The 27874-nt window shown below is 46.8% G+C and overlaps 1 protein-coding gene across 1 annotated transcript; it reads left to right on the top strand.

Annotated features, from left to right (window-relative positions):
* Positions 1-677: 677 nt before the first annotated feature.
* On the top strand, positions 678-25490 carry WDR62 (WD repeat domain 62). The gene is made up of 30 exons (XM_087971256.1): positions 678-1040; positions 2438-2529; positions 3514-3576; positions 4301-4358; positions 5305-5475; positions 6614-6748; positions 7698-7880; positions 7966-8126; positions 8571-8745; positions 9584-9721; positions 9895-10070; positions 11256-11347; positions 12555-12680; positions 13646-13713; positions 14358-14479; positions 14687-14762; positions 15167-15278; positions 15560-15623; positions 15862-15984; positions 16080-16231; positions 17155-17207; positions 17831-18034; positions 18900-19042; positions 20714-20835; positions 21206-21331; positions 22158-22284; positions 22735-22840; positions 23860-23926; positions 24216-24301; positions 24837-25490. Exons 1-30 carry the CDS (start codon positions 912-914, stop codon positions 25101-25103), a joined length of 3717 nt encoding a protein of 1238 aa, XP_087827382.1. The 5' UTR covers positions 678-911; the 3' UTR covers positions 25104-25490.
* Positions 25491-27874: the final 2384 nt, after the last annotated feature.

The raw sequence follows: 27874 nt of genomic DNA, 5'->3' as shown, positions 1-27874 counted from the left end.
TGTATAGATTAGATTAATTAGATTAGATTAGAATAAATTGACATAGACAGACATAGATGAGAGAGAGAGAAATGTGATAATACAGACAAAATATATAGTTAATATATGGAGACGTGGGTACTCTATTTTTCTTCTCTTCATTTTTAAGTGCTTTGGTTTTATTGTATTGCGAACAGTTGCTGGGGTGCATCCACAGTTTCGTTGTACTTTTACAATGTCAATAAAGTTCTTCTAATTCTAGTTCGATGGAGAGAGAGATATAGATCAAGGGTCCCCAAACTTGGCAACTTTAAGACCAGCCCAGAGAATTGTGGGAATTGAAGTCCACAAGTCTTAAAGTTGCCTAGTTTGGAGACCTCCGATATAGACAGATAAAAGATATATAGATATATTATGCGCAAACTTGCAGATGACAGCAGCTTTTAAACTCCCAGAATTCCCCAGCCAGCATCTTAAAGTGGCCCAGTTCAAAAAACACTGTATTAAATGCATCCCGTTGCTCATTTTAATGGATCAACTGGGATTTAATGGAGTTGGCCGGCAAGTGGAAAACTTGAAGAAAGACAAAAAAAAAAGGAAAGGAAATATTCGAGATTTCGGCGAGTCCGGCCAGATTCGAACCCTTGGAGCTGCGTAAAAGGGCGGCGGCTGGGACGGCGCCGCCTGATTGGTCCAAAGTAAAGCGGCGGCGCGCGCCCCGGCGCGGAAGGCTTCCAAACTTTGGAGGAAGGCCGTTGGTCGCCAAGCCTGCCTCCCATTGGCCGCTTCCGGCCGTGATTGACGCGGCGCCGGCCAACGGCGGCGCGGCACCGTTTCCGCGCGCTGTTTGGGACGGTTACGGGGCGCTGAACGGCGGAGGCTGAGGGGGGAGAGACCCGCCGGTTGGCAAGCAATCCGGCTCGGTAGGGAAGATGGCCGGCGGCGGCGGAGGAGGAGCAGGAGGCGGCTGCTTCTACCCGCGAACGACGAATCCGAGCCTCGAGTCGCCGCCTCTCCTCAGCCTGAGGCGAAGGTCGAAGCAGCAAGGGCCGGAGGAGGCGGTGAGGGGCGGGGCCAAGCCAAGGAAGGATGGAGCCGCCGGTGGAAAGGGGAGGAGCCCGGGGCGGGGCGGGGCTAGAGAGGGGGCGTGTTCCACAAAAGTGTTCTGTAGCGATATATTTTATTTATTTATTTATTTGATTTGCCAGTTGTTTACAAGATAATAAGTATAAGTGTATACATAGTTGTGAATACATGAAATGGGTACATATAAGAAAAATAAAAGAAGAATAAGAAACAATAGGACAGGGACGGTAGGCACGTTGGTGCGCTTATGCATATATGTATATATATTAGATATATGTGTGTGTGTGTGTGTGTATGTATATATATGTGTATATGTATATGTGTATATATGTATATGTATATAACTGTGTGTGTATATATAGATATAGGTATACATATAGGTATATATAGATATATATTACAAACTATTCAAAAAATATGAGTTCCAGGTATACTTGTAAAAAAAGAAACAGACATCCTATGATCTCCGGAACTAAAAATTGGAAGGGCCTATTTACGCCTGCACACATACAAATACACACATACATACGTATATATTTTATTTATTTATTTATTTATTTATTTATTTATTTATTTATTTATTTATTTATTTATTTATTTATTTATTTGATTTGCCAATTGTTTACAAGATAATAAGTATAAATGTATACATAGTTGTGAATACATGAAATGGATACATATAAGAAAAATAAAAGAAGAATAAGAGAAACAATAGGACAGGGACGGTAGGCCATCCAGCATGCACGCCCCCTACAGACCTCTTAGGAAAGGGGTGAGGTCAATAGTAGACAGTCTAAGGTTAAAGGTTTTGGGGTTTGGGGAAGAAACTACAGAGTCGGGTAGAGTATTCCATATGTGTGCGTGTGATTATCTATCTATCTATCTATCTATCTATCTATATGTGTGTGTGTGTGTGTATATGCGTATTATGTATTATGTATAGAATATCTGCATATACATATGCATATACATATAATACTATATATATATATATCCATAGATAGATAGATAGATAGATAGATAGATAATCTACATCCATTTCTGTCTATCGCTGTCTCTCATCTATATCACTGTCTATCACTGTCTATGGTGTATCCATCCATTTCTGTCTTTCTATCATTCATCTATATATCACTCTATCCATATCTCATTTATCTACCATCTATCATTCAGCTATCCATCCATCCTCTATCGTCTGTCTGTCTGTCTATCCACTGCGGGATGTAGGCTTCTTCTGCATGTTTCCAACCTATTCAGTCCTGCGTGTATTAATCACGAAGAGGGCTCACCTTGAAAAATTAGTCAGGTTTCTCGTGCACTGGGGAAAAGAAGGGTTGGTAAGAGCCACAATGCCGTGTCTGTTTTCTATCAGGTGACTCTTGAGCGAGTGTTGGGAATAACCGCTCAAACCAGCAATGGCTTAACTTGTGACCCAAACTCAGGACAGGTTGCATATCCAACAGGGTAAGTCCTTTGCTACCGTGGAGTGAAACTCTCAGATGCACCATAGAAATTACTACACAAATAAAATAGTACACAGGGTTAAAGGCAGGCGGGGTGGAGGGCGTGCTCTGTACATCTGTTTTCAAATTTTCGGGGGTAGGAAATGCCTTTGTATCCTAGCCCCTTAAACCATGGTTTATACCAAGAGCTGTGGTGACAGTGACATTTTTCTAACAGTCGTGAATGCTGGAATGGCAAGGGGTTGATGCAACTTTTAATTTAAGCTAATGTATTAGATGTGCTTATGTGCTCCTTTTCATTACCCAAACTAGATTCTCCGTGCTATTTGGTCCCTGTTTCATAGCCAGAAGAAGAAAGTTATCCGCCATTAACCTTAATATTTTTCCATAGTTTATCCTCACAAGAACCCATCCGGTAATCCCACAGGCTCCTATGTTGTCTGTCATTTTCTTCTGCAGCTCTCAAAGACGTTTGCAAGCATTTCTATTAGTGTATATTGGTGGTGGAGGGACCCTTTGAGAGCTGTATACAGTGAAATTTCATTATAATGTATGCCGATTAGTGTGCATTTAAAGTGACAATAAAGTTATTCTAAGTTCCTCCCATTTTAAATAAAAATGCCAGTTCCCTTTAGGGCGCAAGCAGGGAGTGTGTTTAATTTTCATTACAGTTTCATTGAAAGGGGTCTATATCACAAATCACATTTATTGCTTGTGTTGACTGTTGAGGAAAAAAAACATAATTTAACTGACCTAATTCAGTTCTGATATACGATTTAAATGAGTTTCCAGGTTTTTCTTGCTCAAGGCCAAAGGCTCAGCCTGGTTCCCTCTTAGTGTCTTTGATTTAGTGTTTTTCAAAGCAACAGGACTGCCCCCCCCCCCCCCGATGAGCTATCGCCTATGAGGGGTCCTCAAATTCCCCCCCCCCCTTTTGAATCGTGGGAAATTGTCTCCCATGTCAACATTTTCACTTTTTCCTCAGGTGTGTGGTTGTGATTTTCAGTCCTCAGAAGAACAAACAAAGGCACATCTTTAATACGGCCAGGTAAGCCACAAGTTTGATTTTTCTTTTTTAATCCTTCCTGAAGCTTTGAGAGTTTCTCAGGGAAAGCGCCCTGACCATTACGTGGACCATGAGGTTCAATTGCTCCACAGTCGGTCAATTCATTGGGGACAAGAGGTGCAAGAAGCATATTTGTAATTTCCCTACAAGTGACGGAGGAATAGTCAGTAGTAGAAAAAGGCCTTGCATTCGTTGAATAAAAAGGTTTGGGACAGCAAGATATCAACCATGTTTTGTTGTCAGCCAGGTAGTCCTCAACTTACAACAATTACAACTTACAACAATTTATTTAATGACTGTTTGAGGTCACAACAGCAGTGAAAAGACTGGTTTTCACACTTAACGACCATTGCAGCATCCCCATGGTCACGTGATCATAATTCAGGCACTTGGCCACTGGTCCTTATGACCCCCCCCCGGGGGTCATGTGATCCCCATTTGTGACCTTCCGACAAGCAAAGTCAACGGGGGAAACTGGATTCACTTAGTGACTTACGATTCGCTTGGCAATTGCAGTGATTCACTTAACAGCTGTGGCAAGAAAGGTCCCAAAATGGGACAAAACTCAGACCTGCCTTGCTTAGCCATGGAAATTTTGGGCTCAGTTGTGGTTGTAAGTCGAGGACTTCCTTTAGTGGATGTATTCTACTGGTCTTCGTTTCTACGAAGAAAGAAAGTAATGAAGGTTTTTTTCTCTCGTCTTAAGGAAAACTGTGACCGCTTTGTCTTTCTCTCCCGATGGGAAATACGTGGCCACTGGAGAGGTGAGTAAGTCTTCTAATAAAGAATACTATTAAAAAGATAAAAAGCAACACCAAGTAAAAATAATAAAATAGAAGGTTTGAAAAAAGGGTACTGCGAAGTACCGCTCTCTACATCACCTCTTCATCTTGTTCCAGTCATCAGTTGAGTTAGCTGTTCTTCCCCAGAAGCCCTGGACCATATCAGGCCCTTCTTATAAACCATGCAGGGCTACCCACGGTGGGAATGGCGGATGTTTAAGAGGTGCTTACGATGAAACAGGGAGCACTTCCTTAAGGATGAGTGGAGATTGAATACAAAAGCAAATGGCCTTAGGAAAGCAGGGCACCTGAGGTAGGCCGGGAAGAGAACGAGCGAGAATCAAACTCATGAAAGCCATGAGAGCATGAAGGAAGAGGGAGCGGGCCAAGAGAGGCTGAAGAGCAAAAGGCTAGACAAGAAGCCCTTTATGGAAGGGAGTGGACCAAAGAGAGAGAGAGAGGGGTGGAGAAGCATGGAGTGGAACTGATCTAAATTGCATTTAATACATTTCTTTTGTGTTTCTTCTTTCAAGGAGAAGAATTTCTATTTATATTTTTTTTGCTTCTTCCTTTCTGAATAATGCGAAAACAGGACTTTGTGTAGCCTTTAAGGCAGCTCCTTGGTTGAGTTGACTGCTGCTCAGATGAAGGCCTGTTCTAATTCTTTTATTAATTTATTGGCATCCTGCCTTTATTATTCTTACAAATAAGTCAAGGTGGCGAACATACTGAATATGCCTTCCTCCTCCTATTTTCCCCACAACAACAACCCTGCGAGGTGAGCGGGCTGAGGAGAGAAGGACTGGCTTAAAGTCCCCCAGCCAACTTCCCTGGCTAAGGCAGGACTAGAACTCACCGTTTCCCGCTTTCTAGCCTGCGCCTTAACCAGTCAACTAAACTGGCTCTCTACTGGGTTTTCTGCCTGCAGAATGGGCATCAGCCGGCCGTCCGAGTCTGGGATGTAGAGGAGAGGTCCCAGGTATCTGAACTTCACGGCCACAAGCACGGCGTGGCCTGCGTGGCCTTCTCTCCCAGTATGAAATACCTTGTGTCAGTCGGGTATCCTCACGACATGAAAGTGAACGTGTGGGATTGGAAGGTAAGAAACTCTCCTGCAGGGCCCACAGGGGGGGCCACATTCACAAGGGCCTGGAACCCCAAGTCTCTTCCGTGGGAGGCAGCGCACAGATTGTACAGCGGGAGGATCCAGGTGGAACAAATCGAACGGGAGAACTTCGATACGGTTCTCACATCCCGAAGATCCTGATAGATGGAGTGGAGTGGAGTGGAATAGAATGGAATAGAATAGAATATGAGAGAATAGAATAGAATAGAATAGAATAGAATAGAATAGAATAGAATAGAATAGAATAGAATAGAATAGAATAGAATAGAATAGAATATAGAATAGAATAGAATAGAATAGAATAGAATAGAATAGAATAGAAATAGAATAGAATAGAATAGAATAGAATAGAATTAGAAAGGAATGAATAGAATAGAACAGTTGGAAGCGACCTTGGAGGTCTTCTAGTCCAACCCCCTGCAGGCAGGAAACACTTCAGACCAGTGGTGGGATTCAAATTCTTTTGCTACCGGTTCTGTGGGCGTGGCTTGGTGGGCTGGGCAGGGGAAGGAGACTGTAAAATCTCCAGTCAAAGGTGGGATTTGCTGGTTCTCCGAACTACTCGAAATTTCTGCTACCGGTTCTCCCGAACTGGTCAGAACCGACATGAAGACCACCTCTGCTTTAGACAAATGGTTATCCAACCTTGTTTTAAAACTTCCCGTGTTGGAGCATTTACAGCTTCTGGAGGCAAGTTGTTCCACTGATTAATTGTTCACACTGTCAGGAAATTTCTCTTTAGTTCTAAGTTGCTTCTCTCTTTGATTATGACAGGCTGGGCTTTGGTTTAGCATGTTAATAGAACCCTGATATTATGGCTTGGTCACTCAATCGTAGTTAAAACAAGCCCCAGTTAGCATGACGTGGCCACCCACCCAGATTGACAAACTCTTGTTTTCAGGATACAGCTACTCCAAAGCATCTGAATTTTGATCATGAGACTATGGGGACTTTGCAACGGCCGTCAATGTGAAAAACGGTCATAAGTCACTTTTTTTCAGCGCCCTTGTAACTCTGAAATGTCGTTTAAACGAACGGTTGCAAGTCAAGGGTGTATTTCTGTCCTGCGCACATCTTACCACCATTGCTGGGTGGTGTTTATTCCCCACAGAGCGATACACTCATCGCTTCCAACAAAGTCTCTTGCAAAGTTATGGCCCTCTCCTTCTCAGAGGACAGCTATTTCGTGACCGTCGGGCACCGCCATGTCAAGTTCTGGTTTTTGGATGGCTCCAGAGAAATTAAGGTAAGCCTGTACCTTATGCCACTTTAAGACCTGTGGCCTTCAACTCCCAGAAGCCCCCAGCCAGCTTGATGACCATGATGGCCTTTAGGAAGAAACTTTAAAAACTGCCTTAAAAATCTTTGATTTATTCATGGTCCCACTAAGCAGCAGCCATGGTATCCCATGTCCGTCTGTCTGCCTGTCTGTCTATCTATCTATCTATCTATCTATTCATTATTTTAGCATTGTCTATCCACTGCAGGATGTAGTCTTCTTCATGTTTCCAATCTATATGTTTTATTTCAGTTGTTTAAAAAAATTATGACTTTTGTCTCACCTAAGCTGCTCAGAGGCCTCCATAAACAGGAGACCTTAAAAATCCATTAAAGAAACAAACCTGTTCAATACACAGCGTAGGTTGGAGTGGGCAACTCTGTTCCTTTTACAACCTGTGGACTTCAACTCCCACAATTCCTGAGCCAGCCACCATAGACATTCAGGGCTTGAAGTCCAACTCCCAGGAATTCTGGGAATTGAAGTCCACAGGTCATAAAGGAGCCATGGTTGCCCATCCCTGGTACAGGTAGTCTTCAATATGCAACCACAAAAATTCTGTTGGAAAGTGAGACATTCGTTAAATGAGTTTTATTCCATTGTATGACCTTTCTTGACAACTGTTAAGTGAATCACTGCAGTTGTTCAATCAGTAGCCTGGTTGTTAAGTGAATCTGGCTTCCCCATTGACTTTGCTTGTGAGAATGTCACAAAAGGGACTCTCGTGCCCCTGGGACACAGCAATGGCCATAAATTGTCAAGTAGCTGAATTTTGATCACGTGACCATGGGGGATGCTGCAGTGGCCATAACTGAAAAACGTCCCTAAGTCCCTTTTTTCCAGTACCGTTGTAAGTTGGAGTGGTTGTAAGTCGAGGACTGCCTGCCTAGACTGCAGCGTTCCCTGCCTCTTCCAGATCAAGGAGACGGTTCCACTGGTGGGTCGCTCCGGACTCCTCGGGGAGCTCCACAACAACACCTTCTGTGACGTGGCGTGTGGCCAGGGCAAAATGGCTGGCAGCACCTTCTGCATTTCGCACTCGGGGCTGCTTTGCCTCTTCAATGAGAAGCGCATCCTGGAGAAATGGATCGATCTGAAGGCAAGTGGGCCGTTCTGGCTTCTACGCGACGGGCGCTTGCTCCTTTGGGATGGCCCTCAGGGCGTCTTTCTCTCCTTCCCTCCAGGTGACGCTGGCCAATTGCATTTGTGTCAGCGAAGAATTCATTTTCTGTGGCTGTGCTAACGGAACTGTGCGCCTCTTCCAAGCACACAACTTGCATTACCTCTCGGATTTGCCCAAGCCCCACCACCTGGGCACCGATGTGGCTACAGAGCCCATCCTGAGGTACGGGGTTGCTCAGGCTAAGCTGGAAAATACAGCGGCACCCGATAGATCACACACCATCCCAAGGCACGCACCAAGATTGTGTGCTTTCTTCATGGCCCAAACTCACCTGGGCAGCTTTCATGGCTAAGGCAGGGCTAGAACTCCCCGTCTCCTGGTGATTGGCCCACAGTCACCCAGCCGGCTTTTGTGCCTAAGGCGGGACTAGAACTCCCCGTCTCCTTAACCACAAGACCATACTGGCTCCCCCAAACATTGATTTTTCCTGCATTTGTAAAAGTGCCAGATATGGGCTTCTTGATTCTTTGGGAAGCCTCATTTTTCCAGAACCAGCGGCCTTTATTTTCAGCCAGAGCAGCTCAGGTTTTGTGGAAGCTATAATGCAGCGCATTGGATTCTCTTGTGCTTCCCACCCCTTTCCTGCCCGTCTTTGGTGTTTTCCAGAAAGCCAGATGCCTCCTTCCCAGATGCTATTGCTGTCGTCTTCGACCCTCGACGTCACTGGCTCTCCTGTGTGTACAAGGATCACAGCGTGTACATTTGGGATGTGAAGGACATCGGCCACGTCAGGAAAGTGTGGTCTGATCTCTTCCACAGCTCCTTTGTCTGGAACGTGGAGGTAAAGGGCTCCTTTGGTTGGGAAAGGAGGAGGACACCAGGAACAAAGTACTTCCTGGAAGTCACTTGCTAAGATCCTGGGTGGCCTCCCTGGAGAGTCTCTTGAGTTGGATGGGAGGTCCTCTGCTCCCTCAGCAGGTCTCCCTGCTGTCAGGGTTCCCGCGATTGCCCTAATTAAATCATGAGCCTCGAGCCAAGCTTCAAAAGAATCCAAAAGATTTATTAGGAGCAACATGTCGGCATTGACCCATATGAAGCCAACTCTGCCACACGTAATTTACGGTCCCCTATTACCCTGTTTCCCCCCATCCCCTCTGGGTATGTCACAAATCAGATTCTCCCATGAAGGATTTTTGAGGGCAGAAGATCCGGTAGCCTCGGCTACAGTCTTTGTAAGATAAGCCTGGAATGTACTTCTGGTTTCAATCGCCGTACTGCTCCTTCAGGTTTTTCCCCCCACCTGCTTATGGTAATTCAAAAACAGGCACAGGAATGCTCAACCAGTTGACACCTTGTCTTCAGAGCTCAGCCCCCATTGATTCTGTGACAAGGACGGTTGGGTCAGCAGGGATGGAAAGAAGTAGGTCCCCGTGAGTCTCTCTGGAGTGTTAATAGTCCCACTCGCCTTCTTGTAGCTCCATGTTAGGTTTATCCTGAGTTTGAAGATCATCAGGGTTGATGTTCCCACCTGTGTTTTGTGATTTTTGCAATATCCCTTCTCCAGTTTCAGTTCCTTCCAAAGAATTTACACCAAACAATTTACATGGGCTTCATCTTGGGTTTAGCCTGAGTTTAAAGATGATCAGTGTTGATGTTCTCCCTTGTGGGCTCCATCTTAGGTGTATCCTGAGTTCGAAGCCCATCAAGGCTGTTTGCCTGCAGGGTCCTTTCTAACGTGTTCCTCAGACAGCACTATACGGTTTTGGAACTTGGAAAACAGCACGCATGGACCTTTCAAGAAGAACGTCTACAGCGACGTAAGTTTCTCACCTTTCTCGCAAGGCAGTCGTAAGATCGGCTCCCCTCCCCCCTCCACCGACGAGGCTGAGTGTGTATTTCAAGGGCTGAACAGAATTAAAAACCTCTCCTTCTTAATTTCCTTTGAACTGTCTCTCTTGAAGTGGCATGACACACTCTTTCCTCCCTAAAGAACTTACTGAAGGTGGTGTACATGGAAAAGGGGACTCAGTATTTGCAAGATGCAACTAATTTGCCGGACCGAAACGACAACGTCGGCTACCTGGACGTAAAATCCGGCGTCCGAGTGATGCAGATCAGCCCTGATGGCCAGCACTTGGCTTCTGGGGACAGAACCGGGAATCTGAGGTGGGTTGTTCCTTCCCTGGTGGATGTCTGTCTGTGGCAGTACCCACTTAACGCTTCTGTGTCCCTTCCACGTTGGGATAACACTTTAGCCTGGCACTCACAGCTGGGCAAGACGTCGGCTAATCCAGAGGCCTCCAAACTTGGCAACTTTAAGTCTGGTGGACTTCAACTCCCAGAGTTGAAGTCCCAGAGTTGAAGTCCACCAGTCTTAAAGTTGCCAAGTTTGGAGACCTCTGTGCTCATCCATCTGACAAGTACGGGTAATTCTTGACTTACAACAGTTCATGGAGTAACCATTTGAAGTTACAATGGCATTGAAAAAAGTGACTCATGACCATTGAGGTATCCCCTTGGTCACATGGTTATGACGGTTGCAGTGTCCCAGGGTCATGTGATCCCCTTTTGTGGCCTTCTAATGATGGGGAAGCCAGGTTCACTTAACAGGGATTTTGTCAGGATTCCAGCAGTTACCCCAAATAAACCATAACTTTTGAGCCAAACTTCCAAAACTTCAAAAGGATTTATTGGGAGTTAACATGCCTGCACTGCCTGGGTGTAGCTGACTCTGAGACACATCATTCATTGTCACCTTTGACCCTGGTTTTTCCCTCCACCTCCCTGGGTGTATCATAATTCATGTTTTCCAATGGGACACATTCATAGCCAAGAGTCATCCATCAGGCTCTCCAGTTAGAATTTTGCTCCGCAGAAAATTCAGTCACCTAGTTACTATCTTTGAAAACATTTATGGAATGCAGTTTCGGTTTCGCAAGCTGCCCCACTGCTCCCATCTCCCTTTTTGTTGGTAACCTAAAAAGACCAGATAAATATTTTATGAGTTGACAGATTCATTTAACAACTGTGTTATTAAAAACTGCGGCAAGCGAGGTTGTAAAATGGGGCAAAACTCGGTTAACAACTGTCTTGCTTAGCCAGCATAAATTTGGGGCTCAATTTGTAATCCGAGGACTGAAAATGGTTTTCCGGCAATCGACAGCCATAAAAATCTCACAGGTACCTTGACTGATTTTGCTCCCTTGCCAATGTTTGATCGTCGGACGTGGCTGGTAGGTTTTCGTATTTCTGACAGGTTTTGTACTTCTGATTCTGCATAAATACCAAACTTGGATTCCAATAAGCTAGTTTCAAACTGTTTTTTTAAAAAATTGTCTTTTTCTCTTGCAGGATACACGAGCTGAAATTCATGGCGGAAGTGATGAAATTTGAAGCCCACGATTCGGAAGTCCTCTGCTTAGAATATTCCAAGCCAGAAACAGGTTGCTTTTTAAATGTGGAAATTTGTGCAGCTGAAATTTTATACTTTTTTATGTCAGGCCTGTTCCAACCTGCGACTTGCGGGCTGCAGGCTGTCCTGAACAGCTAGTAAGGCAGACCCACTAGATCCTAAACTTTTAACCCTATGTGATTTATATACATTCACTATATTATGTGCAGGTGGTCCTCGACTTACAATTGAGCCCAAAATTTCTGTTGTTAAACGAGACATTTCTTAAGTGAGTTTTGCCTCATTTTACGACCGTTCTTTCCTCGGTTGTTAAGTGAATCCCTGCAGATCTTAAGTGAGTATAACAGTCGTTAAGCGAATCTGGCTTCCCCGTTGACTCTGCTTGTCAGAAGGTCACAAAAGTGGATCGCATGACCCTGGGACACAACGACCATCATAAATATGAGTCGGTTGCCAAGCGTCTGGATTTTGATCCATGGGGATGCTGCAAAAATTGTAACTCGGTCCTAAGCAGGGGTGGGATTCGACTGGTTCGGACTGGTTCGGACCGGTTCGAGCGAACCGGACATTAAAGTGACAGCTGGTTCACCGAAACGGTATTTCAACCGACTGGCTGGCCCTGCCCCTCCCGCCCCTCCCCACCCAGGAGTGGCCCATTTTCGATGGAGGTAAGTTCAGGGTCCGTGCAGGGGCTCTGGGAGGGGGGAAAACTGGGCTTCTGGAAGTCCGGAAATGGGCCGTTTCCAGCTTCCAGAGGGCCTCCAGAGGCCCGGGGGAGGCCTCTGGACCCTTGGCAGACTGAAAACGGCCTCCCCTGGGCTCTAGAAGCCCACCGAAAGCTGGAAACAGGAAGTTCCGGTCGGCCACGCCCACCCTGACCACACCCACCCAGCAACCGGTTTGCTGCCCAGTTGCTGGGATTTTGGAATCCCACCCCTTTTTTCAGTGCCATCTTAACTTCCAATGGTCACTAAATGAACTGTTGCAATCAAGGCCTGCCTGTATTTTGCATGCGGCCTCCTCACTCAGTGTGGCCCAGGCAAGCCGAAAGATGGGACACCCACGTGTTGTGTGTACAGACCCACCCATGACACCCACCCAGAAACACCCACCCTGCTGTCCAAGGTATCCGAACGACAATTCTGTCATAGCAATTCTTGGGATTTTGGGGAGCAGCTTTGACCCCCTTTGCAAGAGATGCAACTCAAAGGGTTCCCCACCCTCCCCTCTGTCCGCAGGCCTGGCGCTCTTGGCTTCAGCGAGTCGTGATCGGCTGATTCACGTACTGAACGTGGGAAGCGATTATAAACTAGAGCAGACTTTGGACGACCATTCCTCGGCTATAACGGCGGTCAAGTTCACTGGTGAGCCGGCACAAATACCTTTCCCGGGAAACCGCTGCTCCAGGCCACTCGGTACAGAGCCCTGTGAAAACCTGTTTCTTCAAATCCTTCTGACCATCTTTCAGCCTTTCTCAAACTATGTTGGCTTAGGGGTGTTGTGGTTCATCAGCAGCTGGTGCAGATGGCAGTGGAGTCGGACAGTGAGGAAGAAAGGGGACCAGTCAGGGAGTCTGGAGAGGACTCGGACGAGGGTCCTGCGTCCGATGCAGGGATGAGGGGTCAGAACCATCTGGGAGTGGGGGGCTGCCTCTGGAGTCTGGCCGCAGCAAGGCAGAGGAACAAGGGGAGCCTGTTCCCAGTGCGCATGTGCCCAGAGCTGCTAGGAGGCGAGAGCAGCTGAAGCAGAAGGGGCGACTCGGGAATAAGGCTGGGAGGTAATTGCCCCTCCCATAAGGGATAAAAGTCAGACCTCGGTGACGAAACCATTGCAGGAAGCAAAGTCGTTCGATAGATTCCGAGTCCTCCTTGCAGCTCTGGGCTTTTCTGGTACTTCAGTTGGTTTCTGTTACAATAGGAGACTTCTACTTTTGGCAACATCCCACAGCACCGAAAGGCGTGTACTTATCTTGGGGAATTGATTATAATTAGTTCTGGCTGGGAATGCAAGTAATTCCCAGCGTTGCAATAAAATAGGTTTTGCTTTTAAAACAAGTTTGTGTTTTAAGGACGTTTGACGAAGCCTGGGTCAGAACAAGTGGTCGCAGGAACGTGAAGCCTGGTTCTCCTGCAGGAATGGAAAAACTGGGCTTTGTTTTAGGGATGAAGCATAAATCTAAAAAAAAAAGATTAAAAGCATAACTCTGAAAAAACAAATTATCATAAAATTATAATATCTTTTATATTATAAAAGATAAATTACGTGAACATGAGAAGGCTGATCTGCTTGGCCTTCTTTTCTCCATCAATTTTTCTTTCCCCCTCAATAGGAAATAACTGCATTCAGATGATTAGCTGTGGAGCTGACAAAAGCATCTATTTTCGCAGCGCGCAAAAGGTTCTCAGAATTATTTATTGTTATATTGTAAAAACATGCAATTAAGGTTCTTAGCTGGAGAGCGGTTTGGGCAGAATATAAATAGATATAAAAGAGTAGAATAGAGTCAGCTGGAGTTGGCTGCGTATAAATTGAATATATTTAGTTAAACATGAGTTGATTCACAATTTGGTGGCCTAGTGGGTTGTGTTGGCTGTTTGCTTTAGGTTGATTGAAGGAGGGTTGCAGAAAACTTACCTATGAAAAATTATCCAAACAGCCGTTGGTCAGGTGGGACTTCTTTAGGGTATAGCCTGCATTGACCCCAAATTGCTGGGAGCAGGTCTGTGCTCTTCTCCCAGGAATCTGGATGGAGAATTACAAAAACAGGGTTAGGTTGCATTTGTATTCCTACAGCTTGTTTGGAATTTCTGGCAATAATTAGCAGAATGTTGCTGATTTCTTCCTTTTTGCATTGAAATAACATTTCCCTTTCCTGGAATCACCGTGTATATATATATATATAGAGAGAGAGATTCACTCTGCCTATATCCTTGGTGGATTTATTCTGTAAGTCAGTTGCTTTCCAGTTGGAACCCATCATTTTAAGACGGCTGGATCCGAATGCGTACCCCAGCTTAAGAGGGTCTGCTTCCTCGCTCCAGGTCGGAGGTGGCATTAATTTTATCCGGTCTCACCACGTGGCTGAGAAGACCACGCTGTACGACATGGACGTGGATATAACTCAGAAATACGTGGCTGTGGCCTGCCAGGACAGAAATGTCAGGTGAGCTGCTCTCTGCCTGCTCCTGGCCCTCAGGAATGGCAGCATTTTAATGCCTGAGTGGGGCATTGGCTTTCCCCAAGCCAGGATTGGAGTCCAGCCTTAGGGGAGGCCGGCACGAGGAATGGCGTCTCCTGAATGGGCCTGTCCTCTGCCTGGAGCCAACCAGGTTCTGCAGGCTCTGAGGCCACCTTCACTCTCACCTTCCAGGATATACAACACGGCCAGCGGGAAGCAGAAGGGCTGCTACAAAGGGGCCCACAGTGACGATGGATCCCTGCTCAAGGTGAAGGAGAGGCCGGAAAAATGTCTTTTCCCCAGGGCAGAATTGGGGGAGCGGATCGTGGCTTGCACTGAGAGGGGTTTTTTCCCCCCAGAAGACAATTTAATGCCTCAGAGAGGCTTGGGAAAAATCAAAAAATTGTCTTAACAGTCCCTCGGCCAGTAGTTTTATTGGTACATCATCCAGAGACCCTGTGTGAGGGAGACGGGCAATTTCAAGAGAGAGGGAGAGAGAGGAGAGGATTGATAAACACATAGAGATGTACAGGTGATAGCCAGGTAATGATAGATAGATAATGATAGATAGATAGATAGATAGATAGATAGATAGATAGATAGATAGATAGATAGATAGAGCAATTTGCAGAGAAGTGACTGCTTGATGTCTGGTTTCTGATCCCTCTGCAGGTCCAGTTTGATCCTTCTGGAACATTCCTGGCCACTAGTTGCTCAGATAAAAGCATTTCCATCATCGACTTCCGCTCTGGAGAATGTGTGGCCAAAATGTTTGGGCACTCAGGTTTGCTATTCTGAATTTCTGTGATTTTTCTCTAAAACCCAGTCTCCCTTTGCTTGTTTCCTCTTAAATGTGCTACAAACTTGCATGACAATATATTCCCAAAATATACCATGCTCCTCCTCCTCCTCCCACAACAGAGAAGTGTGCTGGCTGATCCAGTGCTTTGCACATGCTCAGAGGCCCATCCTGTGAACAGGAGTGACACAGGTGATACCCGGAAGACCTTCGTTGCAAATTAGTCAAGGGGAACAGCGCAATAATTCACTTCTTCTACATTGCAGAGGTCATCACGGGGATGAAATTTACCTTTGACTGCAAACACCTGATCACCGTCTCAGGAGACAGGTGGGCAGTTTGATCTCTCCAAGGTGCACGTAGGGCTTCAAGCCTCGTGAGATTCCAAGCTCCTCCCGAAAGGAGAGCGGGAGAATTTCATGCACCCATTGGGGTGTGGTGGCCACCTCTGGATGAGGCTGTCTGTGCCATGGGGCGGCCTTCGGACGCAGGCTGGAAAGAGCAGCGTGGGTGCCCCACACCGCCAGGGATCCCTGTTTGAACAGCAGGTATGCTTCTGTTTTTTCAGTTGCATCTTCGTGTGGCGCCTGAGCCCTGAAATTACCGCTTGCATGAAGCAGCACTTGAGGGAACTGGAACAGATCCAGGAGCAGCAGGAGGTTGGAGACTCTGCGTGGCCTCCCCGGATCAGGTACCGGACCTGCCTTGCATCTCGAGTTCGGGAGAAGGGCAGAAATTCTGACCCGGCTCTGTAAAGAAGGGGTTGTTTTGAACCTTCCTTTCCAGGGTGGAAATGTTTGAAAGGGTCCCCCACCGGGATATGGTTGATTTTGACCTGGAGGAGGAGGAGGAGGAGGAAGAGGAGGAGGAGGAGGAAGAGGAGGGAGAAGAGGAAGAATTAGCTCAGCAGACTCCAGTTAAAGATGACCTCCATCCAGGTACAGCTGGGGACAAGGCACGCCCGACGTTATCTGAGTTAGCGGCAGTTTTATCTGCTTTGTCATTTTATATCTGAGGATTTTTAACGCTTGTTTATGTTTTAAACTGCAAATAAATTAATAATAATAATAATAATAATAATAATAATAATAATAATAATACCATCCAACATCCACATCTGTCTCTCACAGATCCTTGGAAAGAACTCAATATATCAGGGGTCTCCAAACTTGGCCACTTTAAGACTTGTGGACTTCAACTCCCAGAATTCCCCCCACCAACATGGCCGGCAGGGGAATTCCGGAAGTTGAAGTTCCACCTAGATCTTCAAGCTGATTTATATCATCCAGAGCAGAGGTCTCCAAACTTGGCCACTTTAAGACTTGTGGACTTCAACTCCCAGAATTCTGGGAGTTGAAGTCCACAACTCTTAAAGTGGCCAAATTTGGAGACCTCTGTTAAACATTTGGACAAAAATGCCAAACCCAGCCTGAACATTAGGCTGACTGTGCAATGAACCATAATAATTTATTATTATTAGAATTTATTAGTCCAGAATATTCTGATTTTGCAAAAAAAACAACAACAACCCCACCTTACTCGGAACTGCCTCTATACTCAGACCCAACACTGGCAGTCTCTCGTTTTTAGCAAAGATGGACAATTGCTTGTCTGGAATGGCATAGGTCTCCTGCCTGAGCAGGGGTTGGTCTAGAAGACCTCTGAAGTGCCTTCCAACTCTTGTTATTCTGTTAATTTCTTTTAATAACTTTCTCTTTTTTGGGGGGGGGGGGAGAAAAAATTTCAACCCCCTTGTTCTTATGGAGCACAGCTTCTTAGACAAGTGGCGTAAACTTCCATCCATCTGTCCTAATGTGTTCTCTCTCTCTGTCTCTCTCTCTCTTCTTTTTTTTCCCCCCAGCTCCTCTTTACGTCCTGTCCAATGGCAAGCTGCCCATGTGGGCCAAGAGACTGGTAGGTGGCAGGCGACGGCCGAGCTGCTGCCCCCTAGAGGGCACGGAGGCCTAGATTTCCAGGGACGGGAGAGAGCACAGCTACTAGAACAGGTAGTCCTCGACTTACGTCCACAGTAGAGACCAGAATTTCCATTGCTAAGCAAAGCGGTCGGTAAGTGAAAATCACGCCCAGTTTTACTCCTTTTTTTTTTTTTCTCTGCCAGGGTTGGCATGCTGCCCAAATTTTGATCATGTGACCGTTGGGCAGGCTGGTGACGCTTATAAGGGCGAAAACCGTCATCGGTCCCTTTTTTTCAGGGCTGTTCTAACTTCAGGCAGTCACTTAACGAACGGTTGTAAGTCGAGGACTCCCTGTAACCATGAGATGTGTGCTGCTTCTTTCATTGCTTCAGTTGGTCTTGCCCACCCACCCCCCCTGCAGCCCTTCAGGGGTTGGGCCTGGCAGGCACAAAGGTCTCGCCCACCCGGAGGGCCCCGGCTGGGAGAAGTCGCCCCCCTCCACCAATGCGGATTTTTGCTGGGGGTTTTCCAGCATGGGGGGGAGGGGGGCAGGGGGCCACGGCCGGCCGGGTCTGCTGCACTGCCCCCGTCTCCGAGCATCTCCCTCCGTCTCCTCCCCAGCTGGGCGAAGCCGACCATTCGGAGAGCACCGCCTTCCACTCCCGGGTCAGCTACCAGCCCCAGGGCCGTTGGGCTGAGCGAGCCGACAAGGAGCCCATCAAAGCCATCCTGGAGGCCGACTTGAGCTACTTCACCCCGATTCAGAACCGCAGCACAGCCGAGGCAGACCAGGAGGAGCCGAGTCTGGACCGGCTGGTTTTGGAGGTGCTTCTCGGTGGGGGTGGGGGGTGGGGGGAGGGCATGTGGTCTCCTTGGCTGAGTGACACCCCCTGCTCTTGTCTGATCCATCTAGAGCTGGAAGGGACCCTGGAGGTCTTCTAGTCCAGCCCCTTGCTCAAGCAGGAGATCCTAGACCAGGGGCCTCCAACCTTGGCCACTTTAAGCCTAGAGGGCTTCAACTCCCAAAATTCCTGAGCTAACATGACTGGAGGAGGAATTCTGGGAGTTGAAGTCCACCAGTCTTAAAGCTGTCAAGTTTGAAGACCCCTGATCTGTGTCTGTCTGTCTGTCTGTCTGTCTGTCTGTCTGTCTGTCTTGTCTATCATCTATCTATCTATCTATCTATCTATCTATCTATCTATCTATCTATCTATCTATCTATCTATCTATCTATCTATCTATCATCTCTCTCTCTGTACCTACCTACCTATTTACCTACCTACCTATCATCTATCTATCATCTATCCCAAGGGTCTCCAAACTTGGCAAGTTTTAAGACTGGTGGACTTCCACTCCCAGAATTCCTGAGCTAACATGACTGGAGGAGGAATTCTGGGAGTTGAAGTCCACCAGTCTTAAAGTTGCCAAGTTTGGAGACCCTAAAGCCTCCTGCCTTCAGGGAGAGGTTGGACTCGAATACCTCGGGGATGCTGCGACGGTCCTAAATGTGAGAAACAGTTCTAACTAAGCCCTTTTCCCGCCGTAACTTTGGTCACTAAACGAGCCGTTGTTCAGTTGAGGGCTGTACCTGTATTTACCGGCGCCCTCTCCATCGCGAAGGGCCAGTCCTGAGAAGGAGTGAATTTGAGGGAAGGGAGAGGAGAATGTTTTCGCTTTCGCTTTCACACAGACAGAGGATTCTCCCGGCGACATAACCGAAGGCTTCAAGCCACCCAATCTGTCTTCGGACGAGGACACCGCTCAGGAGCTGGAGGACAGTGGGAGCCCCCTCTACGTGTCCCAAGCAGACGGCAGCTCCTCCTTCGGGGAGAGGTTGGTTTTGCTTTCGTTTTAGCTTAGCTTACTTTGATGGTCCTTGCACCTCGTACAAACAAAATCAAATGCCATTTTCAATGCACATCATGACCATGAAAATAAACACAAACACACCTCCCTCGCATTCTATGCAATTGAATGGAACCCCCGTGATATTGCATTAATATTGCACTATACAGTAGAATCCAGTAGAGTTTCTGCCCTGGGATAGAAGCTGTTTTTCAGCCTGTTTGTCCTTGTTTTTATTATTGTCCTGTACTCTCTTCCAGATGATAATAGTTAAAAAAAAAAGGGATCCCAGGATGAGATGGATCTTTGAGGACGTTTTGAACTTTCTTAAGGCAGCAGGAGCTCTAAAGCTCTTCCAAAGAGGGGAGAGGGCAACCCAGGATCCTCTGGGCAATGACCTTAACCCTCTGGAGTGCCATCCTATCTGCCACTGTGCAGTTGGCAAACCATACAGAGGTGCAGTTAAGTTAAAATGCTCTCTATGGTGCAGCAGTAGAAGGTCACCAGCAGTTTTCCATTCAATTGTTGTTTCCTGAGAAGCCTCAGGTAGTAGAATCTCTGCTGGGCCCTTTTGACCAGGGCTACAATGTGGGCACCCCAGGTCAGGTCCTCTTTTAGGGTAACACCCAGAAACTTAAAACTGGCCGCTTGCTCCCCTCGGTCTCCCTTGATAAGCAAGGGACTTTTCTGCAGACTCTGCAGATAAGCAAGGGACAAGTTCTCAGACAGAAATCCCAAGGCGGCTCACCGAGCAAGCTGTCCCAGACTCAAGCAACAAGGCTGTGCAAGAAGCTTGGTCCTTTGGCCCAGAGGTCTCCTATCTTGCTGGCTGGGGAATTCTGGGAGTTGAAGTCCTTCAGGCTTAAAGTGGCCAAGGTTGGAGACCCCTGCTGTGTCCTGTTTTGTTCTGAAATGTGAGAGGACCACAGACTCCGGGGCAGAAGGTCTGCGTTGTCCTCACCTCTTCAGTCTCACCTCTCAGGTTCTGTAGGACACCTGGATGGGTAGATCCACTGTTGAGAAGCACCAGCAATCTCTTTTTTTACAAAAAAAAAATTTTTTAATTAAATTTTACAATTTTAAAAACACATTTTACAATTTTTGCAGCAAGTTGTGGCATCGACTTTTCCATATTCATTTATTTATACGTATATACATCATTTACACTTACATTTTACATTGTCTTTTATTCCTGTTATCTAACCAAAGAGACCCTTTTTCCCAGTCCATATAGTATTCTTTTTGTTCTCCTGCAATTCCATTGTAAGTTTATTCATTTCCGCATAATCCATAATTTTTTTTTATTATATTATCTGTGGGTCTACTCTCTGATTTCCAATTTTGAGCATAGGTTATTTTAGCTGCTGTCAATATGTGTATTATTATATATTCAAATTCTTTCTTGTAATCACCGCTAATTATCCCTTGTAGGAACATTTCAGGCTTAAAGTTCTGTTTTTAACCCAGTTATTTCTTGCAGCCAAATCCGTATTTTGTTCCCAAATTTATTTGCTTTAGAGCACAACCACCACATATGAAAGAAGGTGTCTTTTTACATTTTGGATTCAAATTTGAGTAGATTTTGGCCAGTCTCGCTGGGAGAAGCACCAGCAATCTCATTCCTTTCTCTCTCCCTCTCCCTCTCTCTCTCTTGTGAAGGTCAGTCCCCCAGCCTCTCTTTCAGGAGGAAGCCCTGAGCCCGAAAGACAGGGCACCTGAGGTAATCCGCTCTGGAGCTCCCTTGGGTGCTGATCTACCTGTTTCTGGGGACCAGCACGAAGGTAAGTTCCCTGGAAGGGACCTCACGGGCTGAGTGGCAGGATTAACAAGCATTGCAGGATCCAAATTCAGCCGCTTGGCACCTGACTCACATTTACGACGGTCAGAGTGTCCCTGGGGGTCACGTCACGTGATCCCCTTTTGCAACCTTCTGAGAAGTCAATGGGGAAGCCAGATTTGCTTAACGACCGCACGATTCACTTCACAGCTGTTAGCGATTCGCTTCTCAACCATGGGAAGAAACGTCAGAAGTCACTTGACAGATGCCCCGCTTAGCAAGAGAAATGTGGGCCCCAGTTGTGGTCGTTAAGTCCAGGACTCCCCGTATCCCCCCCAGCACCTGAGCCCCCCCTTTGTTTTTCCTCCCGGCAGAGCCTGATGCCGAGGTGGCCCACCTGGAGGAGAACTTCTCTCAGAACGGGTCGCTGCCCCAGACACCGGAGCCAGAGAGATACCTCAAGAACCACTTTGAAACGCTGGCTGGCGACCCCCTTGGAGGTAAACAGGCAGCTGGTCTCTGCTAGGCGCAAGAAATCAGGCGCCGGGATGGAGTTCCAAAAGCACCACGCGTTTCTTCCCTACAGCCTGTACTCAGGAGAATTCGACCTAATTTAGGGTCAAGGCCGGTAATTGGAACCAGATGAAACAGATTCTAGAACTTTTCACTTAGATGCTCCTAGACATTTCATTACTCAACTAGGTAACATCAGCAAACCCCACTCCCTATGGGCACTGATAGTGTCGCTTAGTAGGGTAATGGAAGGTCTGCAGAAAAACAAGCAAGGTCAGAGAGCACCGAGGAACCCTCCTCCTCCTCCTCCTCCTCCTCCTCCCCTCCATAAACCCCTCTCCCTTCTAGCACTGATGATGTTCCCTAGTTGGGCCATGAAACGTCTGCATGAAAACCATCAAGCTCAGCAAGCATTAGGGACTTCACAATCCTCCTCCTCTCCCCAAACGCTCCTTCCTTCTAGCACTGATGATGTTACCCAGTTGGGTCAGGAAATGTCTGCAAGAAACCACCAAACTCAGAAAGCACCAAGGACCCCAGAGTTCTTCTCCTCCTCCTCCTCCTCCTCCTCCTCCTCCTCCTCCTCCTCCTCCTCCTCCTCCTCCTCCTCCTCCTCCTCCTCCTCCTCCTCCTCCCTGTCCACCAACCCCACTGTCTTCTACCCCTGATAATGTTCCCTAGGTGGGTCATGAAACTTTTTCAAGAAAACCACCGAGCTGAGAGAGCCCCAAGGAGCCCACAAATCAGCCGTGAGCTACCAGTTGTCTTCTAATGGCACTCGGACAAATTCTCTGCCTTCCTGTTTGTGTACAGAAACGTTTGACGGTTGCATCAGAGACCAGCAGTCATTTGGAGAGAGTGAGGATGGAGGGAGCCCGCTTCTGAATCCCCGCCTGAGCATCTCCGCCAGGTTTCTCTCGCGCGCCCAGAAGAACTGCAGGTTGGCTTCCAGTGTTTTCTTCCAATATTTCTTCCAATATTTCTTCCAATATCTGAGGGGCTGCCCCAGAGAGGAGGAAGAGGTCAAGCTATTCTCCAAAGCCCCCGAAGGCCAGACAAGGAACAATGGATGGAAACTGAAGAAGGAGAGATTCAACCTGGAAATAAGGAGAAACTTTCTGACAGTCAGAACAATCAACCCATGGAACAGAAGTTGCCCTCGGAAGTTGTGGGAGCTTCATCATTGGAGACTTTCAAGAAGAGACTGGACTGCCGCTTGTCAGAAATGGTGTAGGGTCTCCTGCTTGGGCGGGGGGTTGGACTAGATGACCTACAAGGTCCCTTCCAACTCTGATGATCTGTTATCTGGCTGCTTCTGGTCACGTTGGCTCTCCGTTTGTGCGGACGCTTTGCCTGGAAACCAGCTCTGAGGTGGTTCTCTTCCACACAGATTTGCGGCGGCGTTTTTCCCAAGAGTCTGCCCGCTGGTGCAGGCAGCCACTGCTGAACACCCATCAGAGGAGTGCGTACCACTCAGCGATTTCACGAAATTCAAGGCAAGTTATTGTGGTGCAAATCTTTTAACAGCCACCCACAAAAATCGCTGTGCAGCCATTAAATGGGTGGCATGTATTAGTGGAAGAGGACGTCTGTGGAGATTCTCAGCCATCCAGGTCCTGGTTGACCCAAAGGTGTTTTTTCCAAGAGGCAACTGCACTTTGTATTTCTTCGAAGACGTTTCGCTTCTCATCCGAAGAATTGAAGAAGCTTCTTCAGATGAGAAGCGAAACATCTTCAAGGAAATACAAAGTCCAGTTGCCTCTTGAAAAAGCACCTTTGGGACAATGGAGCATGACGTTGCTGGCATTCCTAGATCAGGGTCTCCAACCTTGGCAACTTGAAGACTTGTGGACTTCAACTCCCAGAGTTCTGGGAGTTGAAGTCCTACAAGTCTTCAAGTTGCCAAGGTTGAGACCCTGCCCAGGATTAATTCCTCAAATTTCAAATTAAATCTGTTAATGACATTGGAAAAATTCTAGCTCTGTCTCAGATCTTTTATTTTTTTAATTTAAAATGAGAGAAAACTCCCTTCATGTTTCAGTTAGCAACAGAAATGTTGGGCTCAGTTCTCGTAAAATGGGGCAAAACTCACTTAACAATCGTCTCATTCAGCCACTGAGACGAAATGTTGGGCTCAATTGTGGTTGTAAGTCGAGAATTCTGTATAGATGCCTTGCATTCTGACTTCCATGACTGGGATGAAAGGGACTCCGTCACACAATTTACATGATTTGAGAACCTTTTAACAATTACGAATCCCCCCCTTCCCCCAAATATCAGTGGGAGGAATTTGGTGAATGCTCTGGAGCCTCTAATCTCCCAGCTTCCTGCAGAAAAGCCGGTGGGTGATTTAGGACCAAGAAAGAGCTTGGAAACCTATTTCTAGACCTCTTGAAGTAATAAAAGTCGGCAGTGGAATAGGGAGCCCCATCCAACACTCCTGACTTGATACGAAGCTGCCAGCCTAGAACCCGCTAAGTTGCTCTCTAACCTCTATGCAATACGTGATTTTCAGAAACCTCCCCCAGAAATCCACCCCGAGGTGAAAGGAAGCCTCGAGGCCAAAACATCCAGTGTTTCAGGTAAGAGGGTTGACCAAACAGATAGATAATTGGAGCAACCCTTTTCTTTTCTTTTCTATTTTCTTTTCTTGGGATAAAACGGGCTTGATCCTGTCCCTCGTAGGTGCCCTGCAAAAGGACAGCCAGCTGATACGATCAGTTGGAGCTGTTTACCTGTCCCTGTCAAAGAAGGCAGCCAAGGCTATTCCAGCCAGCTGGATTTTTTTGTCTTTTTCCCAGCCTTGGGTAAATCTCCAAAGAGGTTTTTGTTGTTACTGTTGTTGTTTTTCCCCTCTGTTCTCTTTCTCAGAAATTCAGGCTCTCGTCAAAAATTTTGAGGGCAGCTTGCAGTCCCTACACCTCAAATTTCAAGAGAGTTTGCAACTGTACGATAAGGTAAGGGGTAACTCTGGCATTTTCCCAAAAAAAGGAAAGAAAGATGTGGGTTTTACTTGGATGGGGGTGTGCCAGGTTTTAAAAATGGGCTTTGTGCTACATCAGAGATGTCCAACCTTGGTCCCGTCAAGATTTGTGGGCTTCAACTCCCAGAATTCCCCAGCCAGCGGTGCTGGGAGTTGAAGTCCACCCATCTTCAATTGGATGCTGGCTAGGGAATTCTGGGAGTTGAAGTCCACAGGCCTTTTAAAAGGACCAAGGTTGGACACCTGTGTTATATTCTAAGGTACTACTTTTATCATCTCTGTCCATAAGCTGCAATAAAACAATTAAACATGGCAGCACATATTTGAAACATGCAGAGCTTTTAACCTCATGGCCGTCTTGACCACCTCCTCCTCCTCCTCCCATCCCCACCCCAGTTACTTCGTGGTTTTATTTTTTTAACGCCACCTCGGGAAAAGAGGGCAAGGAAATCCTTGCTTCACCCGGGCATAGCCAGGTGGCCGTGCCAGAAAGCGTTGCAATGTTTCAGGTGTTGTCCAGCCCCGGTGGGACCGAGGAGGAGCTCGCCCACGTCCAGCAGAGGCTTTCTAGCACCTTCCGCTGGATGAAGAGCGAGCTGGCGGCCAGAGAGAGCAAGGGCAAAGCCGACGTAGCCACCGCCACCGACCCCTCGTCCTTCTGGCCGATCTGCCTCCAGGAGGGCGAGGCCCACGCGCTCCTGAAGCACTACTCTGACTCTCTCCTGAATGTGGTTCAGAAGAAGCTGGAGGAGGCCCGGAAAACCAGCCTGCCTTGAGGGACCCCCCCGTTCCTGCCCCTTCCGCACATTTGCCACGCACAGATGTCCGTTTCGGTGGGACTCCCAAAGAGCTGAGACCGTGTGACACGAGCACCGATTCACGTGTTGCCTTTTAGCACTTTGTTCGCATCCATAGGAAAATCTCAAAGGTTCGCCCAGAAACGCTGACAATGTGAATGCCTCCTTTTACGGGAAAAGAAATAATAATAATAATAATAATGTTTTTATAAGACTGAGGAAAGAGGGATAAAATTCAAAAGGGGCGTCTTGAAATTCTCCTATGGTTGCTGTTTTAAACTCGGGTTGCAGCACAGCTTTGTAACGGTTTACTCTTTTTTTAAAAAAAGGTTTTAAATGTAATAAAATATTTTTGGATTTGAAAGAGAGGTGCAGTTTGACTTTGTCATGTGTGAAGCTCTGGGAGAGAACTTCCAGAGAGGCGGCTGTGTTTTCCTGTTTCAACCGAGTTTCCTTGCCCCTTTGTGAAAATCGACAAAACGATTGTGGCATCAATTTTCAATCGGTTCATTTTTATGTTTAAAATGTTAGCCTGCTTTCCAGTAAAATGCGTCGGAAAGCAAGCCACCTGCCGAGAGCATTCCGTTTCATCTCTGGGGCAGCTGAAAGAGCTGCCTTCCAAAGGATTTCAGCTCCGTGCCTACTGGGATTTTGACAAGCGGGAGCCGAAATCCAAGCTGGATTTTCACCACCACCCCGAACAGAGAGGCTATAGTAAAATAAGGAGCATGGATGGGGTGTCGTGTCTTGGAGTTGAAGGAGTCTCAGAGAAGCCCACCACAGGCCACACATCCTGTAACTGAATCTCTGCTCAGGGCTGAAAACCCCGCTTGGATTTGGCTGAAAACTGCCCACTGAAGGATTTCAGCTCCATACCTGCTGAAGATCTTTGGACTTCTGACTAGGGAATTCTGGGAGTTGAAGTCCGCACATTTCCAACTAGCAAGGTTTGAGAAACGCTGCATTAGAGCTAAGGATGAGGCAGGATTGCATTCCTGTAGCCACTTGGTTCAAGGAAGGTGTGGGGAGGGGGCTTCACAGGAAGCAGGGGTACAGGTAGTCCTCAATTTATGACTAAAATGGAGCCCAAAATTGCAGTTGTTAAATGAGACATTTGTTAAGTGAGCTTTGCTCCATTTTACAAACTTTTTAGCCACAGTTGGTAAGTGAAACCATTGCAGTGGTTAAGTTAGTAACACAACTTGTCAGAAGGTCACAAAAGTGGATCACATAACCTGGGGACACCTCCATAAATATGAATCTTCTGAATTTTGATTGTGTGACCACGGGAATGCTGCAACGGTCATGACTGTGAAAAATGGCCACTTGTTCAGGGCCGTTATAATTTGAACGTTCACTTAACGAACTGTGGGAAGTCAGAGGCGACCTGTACTTCACCTATTTTCGTTTGGGCTTGCAGGTGAATGTTTCCCAAAGCTCTGTCCAGGCTGCAGGTGAGCCGTTCCCCAGGGTGGTTTGTTAATCAAAAAAAGAAAAGGACGCGCCCATTAAAATCACACTGCTCCGAAACCTGACCACGGAAACAGGTTTATTCAAATCGGAGCACTCAGCGGGACATGGAAATCTGGTGCTGTTTGGAAAGAGAGACCTGTTTGCTTTCGAGTGCAAAGAAGCAGGAAGAAAAATCTTGGGGACACGAGGCTCCCCAACTCAACAACCCCGAGTTCCACTGGATTGATGATCTGGTTCAGGGATCCCAGTTTGATTTGCAAACAAAATTTGGCTTCACTTTCCCCCAATGTTTGGCCTAAGCCGACTTTCCTTCCCAGCCCCGTAGAAGAGAGAGAGAGAGAGTGGCTAGGCTCAGCTAGATGACCCTTGAGGAAGAGGGTCCCTTGTGCATCCTTGGCTTGGGAACTCCAGGAATTCAAATCCGCACGTCTTAAAATTGCCAAGATTGACAAGCGTGGGTAATGCAAAGGTTGGGTTGCTGTTGCACAATGATATTTCTGTGCTTGTCACTTTTTTTTTGCTAATTTATCAAATGTTCTGCTTGAACATTTCCAGGCTATCCTACCTTGCAAGACTGTTGTGCTGCTGGTGGCAGAAGGCTTAGCTGGTCTTCTCATGTTCTGATTTTTGTCACAGCTTTTGACGGGTGGCAGTCAGAGGGATGGATAACTGACCTTCTCGCTACTCTCCAGAGTTAAATAGCAAGATTTGCATAGATTGAATGCGAGCTGTTGTAAGTCAGTTGTAATTAGAAGCACCCAGTATGCAAAAGAGATGCGATGAGATGTCCTCTCTCCATCCTACCCCATCCCAATTTAGATGCAAATTGTCAGGATATCAAGAGTTGCTCTTTTAAATCGCCCACCCACAGAAATCACTCCTGCTCATCGGAATTGTGTTGAGAGTTTGGACTTTTCTGGATGAGAGACAATTAGCACGGTCACTTCTGGAGTCTTTCCTATTCTTTTTGGGAGGAATTGGGGTCCTTGACTTGGAAAGAAAAAAGCAACAGTTTGCATTTAACATTTTTATTAGGGTTTCTTGGCAACACTGGCTCTTCAAATTGTTTGAAATTATAGGTCGGACTTTTATTGGGGAGTAAGTTCAGATTGTAGATTTGCTGAACCTAGGGGTTGGACTGGAAGACCTCTACGGTCCCTTCCAACTCTGATGTTCTTTTACAAGAAGAAATTAGTTGGTATGGAAGGAGACCTCCAGGTTTAGGCACGGGGGTGAGCACCGTAAAAGGTAGTTTCTTCTTCCTGGACATGAAGTGT

This window comes from Notechis scutatus, chromosome 8 (assembly GCF_049901735.1).
Source record: "Notechis scutatus isolate UNSWTSFEM ecotype Mainland chromosome 8, rNotScu1.2, whole genome shotgun sequence".
Taxonomy (NCBI): Eukaryota; Metazoa; Chordata; class Lepidosauria; order Squamata; family Elapidae; genus Notechis; species Notechis scutatus.
Note: the sequence above shows the minus strand (reverse complement) of the source record. Positions and strands in the feature narration are given on the sequence as shown.